This window comes from Hyperoodon ampullatus (genome assembly GCF_949752795.1).
Source record: "Hyperoodon ampullatus genome assembly, chromosome: 9".
Taxonomy (NCBI): Eukaryota; Metazoa; Chordata; class Mammalia; order Artiodactyla; family Ziphiidae; genus Hyperoodon; species Hyperoodon ampullatus.
This window is the reverse complement of record NC_136922.1, coordinates 100653302-100668281: the sequence shown is the minus strand read 5'-3', so window position 1 is coordinate 100668281 and position 14980 is coordinate 100653302. Positions and strand designations below refer to the sequence as shown.

At 37.6% G+C, this 14980-nt stretch overlaps 1 protein-coding gene across 1 annotated transcript in view; it reads right to left on the bottom strand.

Annotated features, from left to right (window-relative positions):
• Nucleotides 1-14980, bottom strand: part of CNTNAP2 (contactin associated protein 2) — a gene marked incomplete at both ends in the record, with an annotated part of 2063650 nt that overhangs the window by 673980 nt on the left and 1374690 nt on the right. Inside the window, one exon of the mRNA XM_079711872.1 lies at nucleotides 9624-9824. Coding sequence (XP_079567998.1) covers nucleotides 9624-9824 — 201 coding nt within the window. The remainder of the gene's footprint in view (nucleotides 1-9623; nucleotides 9825-14980) is intronic.

Below are 14980 nucleotides of genomic sequence, written 5' to 3'. Positions count from 1 at the left end.
ACAATATACTACTGACACAAAAAAGACATATAGATCAATGGAACAGGATAGAAAGTCCAGAAGTAAACCCACACGCCTATGGTCAGTTAATCTATGACAAAGGAGGCAAGGATATACAATGGAGAAAAGACAATCTCTTTAACAAGTGGTGCTAGGAAAATGGGACAGCTACATGTAAAATAATGAAATTAGAACATTCTCTAACACCATATACAAAAATAAACACAAAATGGATTAAAGACCTAAATGTAAGACTGGATACTATAAAACTCATAGAGGAAAACGTAGGCAGAACACACTTTGACATAAATCACAGCAATATTTTTTTGTATCCGTCTCCTAGAGTGATGGAAATAAAAACAAAAATAAACAAATAAGACCTAATTAAACTCAAAAGCTTTTGCACAGCAAAGGAAACCAGAAGCAAAATGAAATGACAATGTACGGAATGGGAGAAAATATTTGCTAACGATGGTACCAACAAGGGATAAATTTCCAAAATATACAAACAGCTCATACAGATTAATATCAAAAAAACAAACAACCCAATCAAAAAATGAGCAGAAGACCTAATTAGACATTTCTCCAAAGAAGACATACAGATGGCCAACAGGCACATGAAAAGATGCTCAACATCACTAATTATTAGAGCAATGCAAATCAGAACTACAATGAGGTATCACCTCACACCAGTCAGAATGGCCATGATTAAAAAGTCTACAAATAATAAATGCTGGAGAAGACATGGAGAAAAAGGAACCCTCCTACATTGTTGCTGGGAATGTAAACTGGTGCAGCATCTATGGAGAACAGTATCCATACTGTTCCTTAAAAAACCAAAAATAGAGTTACCATATGATCCTGCAATCCCATTCCTGGGCATATATCCAGAGAAAACTCTAATTAAAAAAGATACATGCACCCCAAAGCATCACTATTTACAATAGCCAAGGCACGGAAGCAACCTAAGTGTCCATCAACAAATGAATGAATAAAGAGGATGTGGTATATATACACAATGGAAAATTATTCAGCCATAAAGAACAACGAAATAATGCCATGTGCAGCAACATGGATGGACCTAGAGGTTATCTTATTAATTAAAGTAAGTCAGATAGAGAAAGACAAATATCATGATATCACTTATATGTGGAATCTTAAAAAATGATATAAATGAACTTATTTACAAAACAGAAATAGACTCACAGACATAGAAAACAAACTTATGGTTACCAAAAGGGATAGTGTGGGGGGTGGAATAGGTAAATTAGGAGTTTGGGATTAACAAATACACACTACTATATATAAAATAGATAACCAACAAGGACCTACTGTATAGCACAGGGAACTATATTCAATATCTTATAATAACCTATAATGGAAAAGAATCTGAAGAAGAATATATATATATGAATGAATATATATATATATAAGTATATATAACTGACTCACTTTGCTATAAACCTGAAACTAATATACTGTACATTAACTATACTTCAATTAAAAATGATTAATAAAAACATAATTTATCGAATCTGAGCAATTAGGTTTATCCTCACTTTATGATGTCATTAAAATGTATAATTATAAAGATTATGTACAACCAAAAAAGTTTGATTTAAGCACACGAAGAGACAATTTTCAAATTCTACAGAGTGATATAGGATTACTTCAAAGTTCTCATTTATTTCTATTTTAGTCATTAAAAAATGAAGCTACACACATATAGGCACTCACAAAATAAAATGGCAGCAATAAAAACAATCTTTATCATGCTATAGAAGGTCAATGTTCTTCAAAGTCTCACCTTAAAGCTCAAAATGTTGGCAACTTAAAATGAGTACACTTTTAGTAGAAGTCAGACAAGCTATCCTCAATAAATCTGACCTTAAGATTAATTTATTAATCAAAATATTGGATTTGACCCAAGGCCACTTGACAAAGAGTATTTCTAATCATAGACAGAAAAAGTAAATGCCAAGAGGGGAAATGTCCTTTGATGGTGGTTGAAGAGATGGGGTGCGTACAGATACTGCTGGGCTTAGTTCTACCCTCACTTTGGTGGCAGCACACTGACCTCTCTACATGTTTACACACTCTTAATGTGTCAGAAAAAAGCGTTTATAGTAGGGCAGATTTGCATTTGAACCCCAGCTTGCCTGCTTCCAGCTGTAGTGATGTTCAGTGAGTTTATTCACCTCTTTGAGCCCTGTGTTTGCAAAATGGAGATAATAAAATCTACTTTGCATAATTTGATAGTTAAATGAGATAAAATGTCAAGGATGGTATTGGTCAATAGAATTTAATGGAAATCTCTACCTTTTTCTTTACTTCCTTTCTCAGAGCAGGTGTTCATTCTTTGCCAAGGCAAATTCCATACTCTCTTTTCTTTCGTGGGATCTATTACGTTCCTTATCTGTCTTATACCTTTAGCTTTAGCCTCTACACTGCCTCCTACATTTATAAACTTACTCATAACTCCCTTATCCTTAAAAACCCCAAACCCTCACTTGGGCTCTGCCTTCCGGTTAAGCAGCAATCCTCTATATAGCCATCCCTTTACCATGGAACTTTTTGAAAACCTTCACTTGTTTCCTTTTGCCATTCATTCTTCAGTGGCTGCACCCAGCAGACCCCACAGATGTGAAACTCCAGTGGCCTCGCAACAGCCAAAGCCAAAGCTGACTTCCTTCTTTGATGTCTCACCACCGACCACATCTCAGTTTTCCTGTTTTTGTTTTTCACCTGTTGATTGTTAAACACACATTTCCCTTAGCTTCCCAATTATAAGGCTTTTCTAATTTGATTCTCTTCCTACTGCTCTGATCACTACTTTTGAGTCCCTTTAGTTAGCAGCATCCACTCCTTAAATTACTTTTTCAGATTAGTATTTTCTTTCCTTCTGTTCTTTTCTTGCACCTCCCATGACCTCTTTGAGTCATCTTGTGAAGGCTTTACAACTGTTCATAGTCATCCATTTGACCTTTACCCCTGGGTACATGGGAAGACTGCATTTTCCCTTCCCCTAAAGTTACTCTGCATATACGCAATCACAGATCCTGTTCATTCTACTATCTAAACTTAAAACCGTCTTTCCTCCTAATTCCCAGTGACCCTACAGATCATCCAGTCTCCTCTGTACCCCTGTGACATTGTACCAGATGGTCCATCATACAGACTCTGCCCTTCCTGGATTCTATCCTCCTCATCACAGCCAGAATACCCGTACTTACAACCATTTCCTTTGCCCTTGGAGTGAAACCCTAACCATCACTCAGAGACTCTGGACCGATCTCCTCACGTCTGCTTTCCTCTCTCTCACCCACCCTCACGTTCTCTGCTGCAGCCCCTCTGACCTCTCTCATTTCCTTCAAAGTCCTGTGTTCCTTGACCTGTATCTCAGAATTACTGCACATTCTCACATCTCAAACCTAGATGTCCCCCTGCCATTTTTCTTCTTAGTTAACTCAAATGAATCCTTCACATCTCAGCCTACATATCACAATTCCTGATACACAAGAAACAATACATATATATGGATTATCTCATCCATTATTCCAGCCGAGACTTTGATCAACTCCTACCCACACTGCTGAAATAGTCGCTACTCTCCCCTGTGACCATTCTGTCCCTTTTAACTACAGGGTCCTCTATGAAGATGCCAGTTGCCTGGGTGTAGAATATTGCTAGATTTAATTTTCTAATTTTACCTTTTAGTTATTACTATCTTCATTGCTTGTCCCATTTAATTGTATCCTCCAATTTCATTACCATTATTTAACATAATGATTAAGTAGATAAATGATTAATCTTTTGATTAACATACTGACTAGTCACAATGAAACTCATTCACGGAAAATGCCAGTCTTTACTTGCAGTTGAGCAATGTTTTATCTACGTTGTTTCAAGAGTTAAACATCATAGTTTCTTATAATGCACATCACAAGCTGAAAATTCACTTTTTTGATAGCTTCACCGAAGTTTAGAATTTTTTTCTAAAAATAGGTTATAAGTTACAATGCCAGACTCATGTTTTCTTGTCTTTTGGATGCCACTAAATCACAGTTCAGTATCATTAAAGTATATTGAATTTTACACAGCTTACTTAACAGGTAAAAATTGTGAACATAACTCCTTTTCAACAGATACAAAATCTAATAGTAAACTACCCAAAAGTATGGATAATTTATACTGTTTCTTTCCAAAAAAGAAGCAATAAAACTATGACTTATGAGAACAAAACTACATGGCACAATGAAAAACACTGGGAACAAATGAAATCAACACTAAATATAGTCAGAAAAATAGGAAACATATCAACTTTATATCTCTATAATTAAATATTTATATATGTAAGGAATAAATACTTCAGAAGAAAATGCTTAATTAGAAAGTATAAAGTTTTATAAAATAAATACATGACAACAGTGCATCTAAAATACACAAATAAGCATTTAAAATCAGGCTAATAGGTCTTATCCAAATATAGAGAAATATTTTTGCCATTTAAAAGCATTAGGATTGTTGACTAAGTCTTGACTCAACTGGGATCTAATATACTTTCTCCTGGTGTCTAATTTATCAAATTTAAGTTCTTGAGGTATTTATTTTCATAAGTAGATTTCACTGTTTAAAGATTTCTGCCTTTCATTAAGTTCAGGTATCAGTATATTTGCAGTTCTGGGGATATAAATATAAAACATGTTAACATCCTTGTGGTTTTGGATAGCTATTAATGGTTGTTTGTTTGTTTTTTCCATTTGGGTAGAATTAATTTGTTTATTTTCAAATTGGTATGAAATAAAATAAACTTGTCTTTGCTCTGTGTCTTTTGTAAAGTTGATTAAGGACAAGTGAATTAATAGTTACATTGCAAGGATAGATATCACCACAAAGAAAGGCAAAAGCATTACTTAAAATTGATTCCATTTAAAAATTTTGTAGTAATAAAAAGAAGTGATGGGGGACTTCCCTGGTGGCTCAGTGGTTGAGAAGCCACCTGCCAATGCAGGGGACATGGGTTCGAGCCCTGGTCTGGGAAGATCCCATATGCTACGGAGCAGCTAAGCCCGTGTGTGCACCGCAATTACTGAGCCTGCACTCTAGAGCCTGTGAGCCACAACTACTGAGCCTGTGTGCCACAACTACTGAAGCCCGTGCACATAGAACCCTTGCTCCGCAACAAAAGAAGCCACCGCAATGGGAATCCCGGGCACCGCAATGAAGAGTAGCCCCCTGCTCGCAGCAACTGGAGAAAGCCCACGCACAGCAACGGAGACCCAATGCAGCCAAAAACAAATAAATAAAATAAATAAATGTATATAAAAAAAAAAAGAAGTGATGGAACTTTCCTGGTGGCACAGTGGTTAAGAATCTGCCTGTCAATGCAGGGGACACGGGTTTGAACCCTGGTCCGGGAAGATCCCATGCACCACAGAGCAACTAAGCCTGTGAGCCACAACTACTGAGCCCGTGTGCCACAACTACTAAAGCCCACGTGCCTAGAGCCCGTGCTCTGCAACAAGAGAAGCCACCGCAATGAGAAGCACGCTCACCGCAACCAAGAGTAGCCCCTGCTCGCTGCAACTAGAGACAGCCCACGCGCAGCAATGAAGATCCAATGCAGCCAAAGAAATTAATAAATAAATTTTTTAAAAAGTCATAACATTGTAAGTCATATATTACTATCCTTGTAAAAGTTGTGAGAAACCATTAATGGGTAAATCTACATTTGTTAGCTAATGGTGTGGCACAACCAAAGATTTATCAAAATAAAAATGAGGTCCATATACATGTAAAATCAACTCTTTATCTTAAGTATCATTAGCAACTGTAGAGCCCCAAATGAACTCTTGAGGGTAAGGCTCTTAAAACAAAGAATAACATTTTAAGTACATAGCTATTACAAACCCATTTGATAGTCATTTTACACTTGATCTTAGCCAAAAGGCCGAGAAGCGATTGATATTCATTTTAATTGCCATGACTATAATGAATATACTTTGTATTCAAACAGATGTCACAAGTACTACTACAGAAGTTCCAATAAAATTCAGCCTTAGTTAAGAATGAGTAAATGGATATTTAAAATGGAACGTTACCAGGAAGGAGGGAGAAAACCAATTACAGAAAACATCAGCTCCTTAAAATAGCAAATTAAAGATTTGTATTAAATTGTATTCTTTCATACTTGGACATATACAGAATACAGGAAAACTTGCTATATCAACCACTCCTTTTCCTTGCCTCAGCTGTCTACAGATTAATTAACCCTGAAAATAGAAATTGGGATATGAAAAATGCCTAAGAAGAGTAGGCTGAAATTCACTTTACAATAGTCTATGAAAAGGATTTTTAAAATACCACTATGCCAATTTATTTTAGCTGGAGGAACAGGTAGTTATGTATGCCATTTTATTTCAGTTGGTCAGACAAGTTCTAATATTCCCTTTAATCTTCTCCCACACAGAGGACTGACGCCTTAAAATCCAAGATGAGAGGCCTCATGCCATAAATTAAAGATGGTATTTTTCAATGTACGGTTCACAGAATGACGCATGGATGTTTGTTAAAAGCAAACATTCCTGTGCCCCAACCAAGTTCTCCCGAGTCAGAATCACGGAATCAGCATTGTGACGAGCAACCTGAAAATTCTGATGTACACACTTGTTTAAAAACAACTGACTGAAGGTTGAATGAGGAAATATTTAAAACAATATATTTGTCATTTCATTCCAGTCAGCAAACATTTATTAAGTCCGATCCTATGTGAGTAAAAATTTGATACATGGAGGGTGTCCCCAAAGGCAAGAAGCATATGATAACATGATTTTCAATGCACAGTTTAGGAAGTATAATAATAACCTGCAAATGTCTGCAAACACAAAGAAAATAGTGTGCTTACTGTACAGATTAACAATTCACTCTTGATTTCAATTTAGTAGTTCTTCATCTGAAAAGGTGTCTGGAGGCTGAAGAGAAGTGTGTTTAGCTTATTATGAGAAAACGTAATGGAAGTATTTTTAAAAACAAATTTATCCTGTTTCCTGATGGTTTTGGACATCCTGTGTTTCCAAAAGGAGGGTAATAAGTGTGTGAGGCTTCTTGGTGGCTGGGGGAAGGCACAGAGTGTACCATTGAGGGAAGGGAAGGAATGAACTACAAGACCAGAACTGCTAAAAGCAAATTGTTTCTCTTACCTCTAGCCTAATTCTCCTGGTGCCTGAACTGTAAGATAAACTTATTTGGAGGTTGCATTGTGTTTTTTAACCACGAGAGCAAAAATTCAAACAGAAAAAGCTGACTTTGGAGTTTAATAGAAGAATGGAAGAAAATAAAGAAAACAAAGCTGATGGTACCAAGTTATTTTTCTGGTCAGCAGTTTTCCCTCACACCATCCCCTCCAGGACTGGAGACTGATGGACTGGAATCTTTGGAATGAACTTCCACAAGGAGCACCCGCTCATTAAACTGAGGGCAGACAAGCTGATGGGATTCATTAATTGTGCCTAGTGCTCCGGATTTTCTATAATCGTTGGTTGACTTTTCTTAGCACTGGAAACAGGATCCAGTAAAAATAAAACAAAAGGCTGAAATAAGTGAAGGTGGATAGAAGAACAGTTGTAGGGACCTTCAGGGATTTCCATTGCCCACAGCTATGGTTCTCACAGTGGTCTCTAGACCAGCAATACCATCATCACCCGGGAACTCACTGCACTAGCACACTCAGGCTGCCATAGCAAAATACCATCGGCTGAGTGGCTTAAACAACAGACATTTCTTTTCTTACAGTTCCGGAGGCTCTAAGTCCAAGGCCAAGGTACTGGCCAGTTTGGTTTCCGGTGAGAGTGCTCTGACTCTTCCTCTTTTTATAAACCACCAATTCAGTCAGGTTAGGAATCCAACCGTATAACCTCATTTAACCTTAATTATCTCCTAAAAGCCCTGTCTCAAATACGCTCACAATAGGGATTAGGACTTCAACTTGTGAATTCTGGGGGACACAATTCAGTCCAAAACACTCATTACAAATGAAAATTCTGGAGCCCCACCTCAGACCTACTGAATCAGAAATTCAGGGAACGAAGCCCAGCAGTTTGTGTCTCATTAATCCCTCCAGGTTATTCGCATGCACACTAAAGCCTGAGAAGCATGAGCCTCCAGGGAAAACTCTCAGCATTGCATTTAATTTCCTCCACGGTTTCTCCCATTTTTACTTTCCAACCTTACTTCTTATTGCTCTCTGACACGAACTCTGCTTCTGCTAAACTACTTCTCACTGTGGCCTGAAAGATCATTCGTATTCTGTCTTCCAGACTCTTGTTTACTCTCACCAACCTCCAATTGTCTTTCGACCTCTTTAATGAAGCTTCACTTCAACATCCCAGCCACAGTCACGTCTTCTTTCTCCAAATAGCAGAAGCACTAATTGTCTGAACCAATCATTTTCATATTTTACAGATTTTACTTTCTTAGAGTTCATAGGTTATACTTGTCTGTAATTTTAGCACAAGGCTTTGCACATAAAAGCACTTAAATCTTCAAAACATTATAGACTGTCCTGCTTATAACTCTTCTCTGTGACTCTGAACAACACTGGCCCCAGTACAACACTAATTTGGGACATCAAGCAGTCCCTTGGTCTCTGACATAATGCCACTTCCAAAGTTGTTTAATAATAAAAAAAATCATCAATATACTATTTGCTCTTTATTAAGTCCTTAAGTGCATCAAGCCTTATAACGAGCACTTAGTATATTCCCTGATTAAATTCTCACAGTCATCCTGAAATAGGCATTATGATCCCTCTTTGACTGAAAGACACTGGAAACTGAGGCAGAGAAGTTCAATGAACTCCCCCAAAGTCACATATCCGAGAAGCAGCAAGGCTGAAAAGTGTGAACATATGTTTCTCTGACTCAAAGCACATGCTTTACTTCTATGTTATACTATAGACGAAGAGATTTAGTTTGCTGTCAACATAATGAATTTACTGCCAAGAATCCCAGAGTGTATGGGTCTTGTGGTGAAGGTACTTCCAATATACCCTTTGTAAACTCTATCTTCTTTATCCCCAACACACACACACACAAGTCCTGAAGCACTGCTAAAAGTAAGCCATCATGAAAAAAAAAAAGGGCAGACTTCTTGAGACCAACAGATATTGTTAAATGACTACAGACAACAAACAGCTCTAAATTCTATCGCTATTCTATATGCTATTTACCTGCAGACAGCCTTCGGAATTCTTTCATCTCTATGTTAGAGACAACTGAAGAACTCAAAGGGAATTACTTGAAAGTTCACAAGGAGCTTTGATAAACTTTTGCCCAAAGCAAATACTGATAATTACGCACTACAAGCACTCACACACACACACACATATATGCATATAAATTTTTAAAATCGCTAAGTTAGAAAAAATGGAATTTTTTTGAAAAAATAGTATTTCTTAGCTTCCTTCTCCAGAAAGAAAAAACAAGTGGTTATATTTTACTTTCACAGCTGCCCGTGCTTTGAAGACTGGACTGTTAAGATAATAAGCCACACCTGTTGGACTGTTTAGGTAATTCCAATCACCAGCTGAGATAGTAATTAAAAGTAACATTCCATTCTCAGCCTACCTGGGGTGTTCAACAACCTGGACATCTTGCAGAAATAGGAGATGTACTGCTCACAATACTCGGCGCTGTTGGTGATGGCACTGATCTGGTCCATGGAGGCGCTATAAATGAGCTGTGTCACCGAGTGTTTTTCTGGGTTGTAGCCCACCACCGTCGTCTGCATTTGCAAATCATGAGACACTATGGTCCATACTTTGTCCTCTGTGGGGAGAAAAATGCCACAACAATGGGTCATTAGTATGCAAATGCATCTTCAAATGTCAGAAAATAAGTGAGCTATACTTTCACTGGTGTTTTCCCTGAACTGCTGTAGAACAGAGCTAAGGACAGTAATACTTAAAGTAACCCCTACCCTTTCTCACACTTAAGTTCTGCTTATATAGACAGAGTAGAAAAGTAATATTTTTTATTACAAACAAACGCAAGATACCTCCTGAAAATGAAACCAAATAGCCTGAGAATCTGGTTGATGCTCTAATATCTGCAGCACTGAATGCGAGGCCCATTGTGCTCCAGAGCCTTCCTGGCTCTGTAATCCCTCAGTCCTTCCGTAAAACAGTATTTGCTCCTTCCTAAATGAACTACGTGCTCTCAAGCCTCTGGATCTTTGTACATGCTGTTTGCTCTAATCAGAATATGCATACTCATCTTGTCAACAAATATTCTTTTCACCCTGACCTTTCAGTTATAATTAGACACTGCATGCTCTGTTATTGAAATGCTCTACACATGTGGGATGATGTAAATAAGTAATTATCTTGGTGTTTTGGACCCCGAAAATTTCAATATGTGAAAAGGAGAAGCATATATAAGATTGATGAGATTAAATTAAAATCCTATATGGTTCTGCATTTGAATTAGAAGCATCACTATGAACCCAGGATGATGTTATCTTTTTAAAAATGTAGATATATGTCTGAGTTCTGTCCACTGAAAAAGTCCCCAAACAAGGACCAACCTCTGGCACCAGACTGTCATTATTCAATACCATTTTCCATTAAGAGAAAACTAAGCCCCCAGAGAAATGGCTGATTCAGGGCTGGAAATGGATAAGAGGAGCCTGGAACATATTGTCACTTCAGAAACAAACTACTGGAGACAGAGAGTGGTTCAAAAAACCCCAGGGCCAAAGAAGGATGATTTTAATTAACATCAATAAGAATTTCCTGCAATGAATTAAAATACAGCAAGTATATTTAACTCCATGAGTTTGTACAAAAAAAAGAAATGTCTAATTTTGGAAGATGCTAGGTAACTAACTCATTACTTTGAATATTGGTAAATAGAGGCAAAGAATCCAGCATTTAGTCTACCTTAGCTATATGAAGTGTAATGTAACTAAATACTTTCTTTATGGAAATATTTCAGCTCATAAATGAAGGCTAAATGATAAATTTTTTAACTTCTAACAAGTTAGTAGGATCTAAGTAGTATTATTCATGGTCGCTAATATAACAAGTAAAACCAGAGGAGACGTGCCTCCTGGGGATCAGGAGGGGCGCGCAAGTGCACAGCACTACCTGTGGAGAGGTGCGGACAAAACTCAGAGGTGAATTTCACCAGGCTTACAGACCTACCTGCCAACTTCTAGAAAATACAGGGCAAAGGGGAACATGTTCAATGTCACCAAAGGGAAACAGCAAAATCCATGCTGTGGAAAACTGTATACATCATACAGTCTAGTTTTTCAACAGGTGAGTGAGTGATAAATTACAAAGGAAGAGAGAGAGACACACACACAGAAGAGAGAGAGACAGAGAGACAGGGAGCTTTAGATGAAGAGAGATGAGAGACGTCCTGAACTTGCCCCTCCTGAGGTCTTCCTATTTCAGGAAATGGCAACTCCACTCGTCCAGTTCCAGGACAAAAGCCTTGGAGTCGCCCTCAACTCTTCCCTTTCTTCCACCTCCTCCTGCAGCCGGTCAGTGACCCCCGCCTGCTCTACCTTCAATAATTCTTCCGAATCTGGGCATTCCTCACCCCACCCCCGCCACCGCTCTGGTCGAAGCCCCAGGGCCGCTCGCCTGCATCCCACAGTAACCTCTAACCAGTCCCCTCTTTCCACCCTTGCACCCTCACGCCTACCTTCAACACATCAACCAGGCTGAGGTTTTCGAGCTCAAGTCAGATTTTGACACAGCTCAGGGTCCTCACATGGCACCCGGTCTCGTTCACAGACAAAGTCTAGTTCTTAGAATAGTGAAAGGCCCTCCGAGATCCGGCTCTTCCTTGCCGCCCTACTCATCTCCCCCTCGCTCCTTTGGCTCTGTCTCCTTGGAGACTCCCACTTGCTCTTTCCTGCATCTAGAGCCGTCTTTCCTCAAGCCCACTCTTTCTCCAGATCTGAGCTCCAGTGACAACCTTTCCTTCCCGAGTCCCAGTCCACCACAGATGCTCTCCATCTACCTGCCCAGCTTTGCTTTTCTCCATAACGTTTATCTCTATCTTAGGGTACATTTAAATTATTTTTAAATGTCTGTCTCCCACCATTAGAAGGGAAGAAAGCAGGGATTGTTTCAATGCTATATGCAATGTGTTTAGGATGGTAATTGACATATAGCAGGTCTTCAAAAATATTAGTTGAACAGAAGAATGAATTAATAAAAATAAACAGAATACAAATCCTTAATCTAGGAACTTCTAAAAATCACTTTGGTTCAAGTTCTGCCAAGACTATCCTTAGAGACTGTGGACAGGCCACTTCACTCCTCTGAGCCAGAATTTCCCTTCGTCTGTTACAACATGCCTCTCTATCAGAAGACTTCCCAGCTTGCTGTTCTTAAATTGATTAAAAGAAGTTCAGTTATGGTGTCACCTGTAGTCATTTTCTATAGATAGTTGTTTTGCCAGTTTTATCTTTGGCCTGATCAGAACTGCCTTCCTTTAGCTCCTCTGATACAGCAAGAAAAGCTACAATATATTTTGGTAATTCTGTCACTTTCTGACATGATTCTGAAAACGAACTGATTGTCATTTATATCCAGACCTTCAGATTTACCTTCACTTAATTAAAAATTCATTAATTGAATTAGGTTACTTCTATCACTTTTCTGTTACAATAAGTCTATGGCACAGAATTCTCAAATGTTTGACACCACTTACTTTTTCCTCCCTCCTTCCTTCCTTCTTTCTTTCCCTCCCTTCCTTCCTTCCTTCCTTCTTTGTTTCTTTCTCTTTCTCTTTTTCTTTTTTTTAAAAAACAAATCCTTACCAAGAGCCTTGCCCTGTAGCGCTGTTCCAGACCTCTCTTTCTTTAACTTTTGATGGAACAGCATTCTAATCTGACCCTCCTTTAAATATCATAACCCCCTTTTATATATACAAAATACGTTAATAAAGGCAAACATTAATTAAGCAAGTAAAACAAAATGATCACCCATTATGGTCTCTGTCAATAACTTTAAAAAGACTAACCAATTTGTTAATGTTGATGAATCTCTAACATTTTGGTCCTGGTGACTTCTTGACCCTAAACTCTAGTTCCAGCCATCTCAGCACACACATTTCATCATCAAAACTCTGTACATTATATCTTTATATTTGTTTTATAGTCCACTCATTCATTCAACAAATATTATCATGTACCTACTTACTATATGACCAGTACAGATCTAGCTAGGCACCATGGAAACCACAGCCAAAAAAAAAGCATTCATAAATTTTTGCAGCTTACATTCTTACATTCTAGTGGAGAAAAGAAAACAGATAATAAGCAAAATTAAAAGAATACATATATATATATATAGTTAGCCAGTGATAATGGCGAGGAGAAAAACTAAATCAGGGAAGGGAAGGATAGGCTGTGTGTATGGGGATTGCATTTTTTAACACAGAGGAAACCATAAAAGCCCTGAGAAAGTGACATTTGAATAAATAAGGTAGCTATCCAGCAAGGCATGTAGATGTCTGGGGAAAAGTATTCCAGACAGAGGGAATGAAAATGCAAATGTTCTAAATCTGGAATACTCCGGATGTCCTTCAGGTATACAAGAAAGCCAGTGAGTGACAAAAGGGGAGAGGAGAAGTTGAAGGCAGAAATGTAATGAGAATGAGTGGATTGTGACCTTACAGTGAGATGGAAAGCCACTGGCTTTGGAAGGTTTGGAGCAAGTGAAAGTAGTTTGCTTTAACTTAATCTTTGACATACTATTCTTTGCTGCAATAAAATTATACTTCAGAGGGGTTTGAAAAATAATATATATATATATCTTTATAAAGATTTAAAACTTTCTACAGTGTCATGGCATTATAAAAGGTAATATATAAGCTCTATTTTGATAGCATAAAACAATTACTGTTGATGCATCTTGCAAATTATTTTTTAATGCTTGCATATTACACGTTGCGATGGCTCCTTTGGAGCTATTAAATCTTAAATGACAAATGGATATTAACAATTTTGCTGATATCCAGCATCTAGAAGAAAGTTATGCTGTATAGATTTTTCTTCACTAGTATCATAAGTGGAAAAATTAAAAATCTTATTCCCATATTCAGTGTGTTTATATAGCATGTATTGTAAGATATGTGTGTAATGCAAATAAAAACTAATGTGTATGGAAACTTCTAATTTCTGCCACTGTCCATTTTCATGAAGAAGCAACTGATAAGCTAGTGTATTTCAAATATTCTTTTTGGATTAGTGTGTTATGAAAATGGCCTTTGTGATTACTTAGTGCTTAGTATCTGTCGCATCATGCAATTACATATTTAAAAACTGTCACATTGTACATTGTTTTACATATAGCTGATTTAATGATGTTTCAAATACTGGGACACATCTGGAACATACTGTGGGAATACATCCCTCTCCTTGGCATTTACAGGGTCCTCAAGATTACCCAGCTTAGTTGTGTTGACATATGTACATTAGAAAGGTCCCTCTGCTACCTGTATCAGTGACCCCATATCCTTATCCTAACTGTAATTCTCAGGTAATTCACTTCATGAGAACTCAATTCCTGGCACAGTGGGAGTTATGACCAGGGCCCGTTAAAGTGAGGAAATGACCAGTGAAGAAAGCAAAGAATTACTCCTCCCAGAATATAACCAGTTTCTTCATCATGCATATGGCTGTTCTTTGACTCTTTTCCATGTTATCCATATATAATCTGAAGTTCACAGTACAGAGCAGGTCTTTATACAGCACATTTTAATTAAAGTCCAATCTGAGCTAAATCCAGCGCAAAAAAATTTTGTGTCCCATACATCTGAATATGCATTTAAGTGTTTCTGATTTTCAAGCAGCATCATGGTTCTGGTTATCGAGCAATTTGTCTATCTGGGAGCTTTTTACACCTTTATTCATATTAACTCTGAAATGATCTTTAAAATTAGGGAATATTATATTATAAATT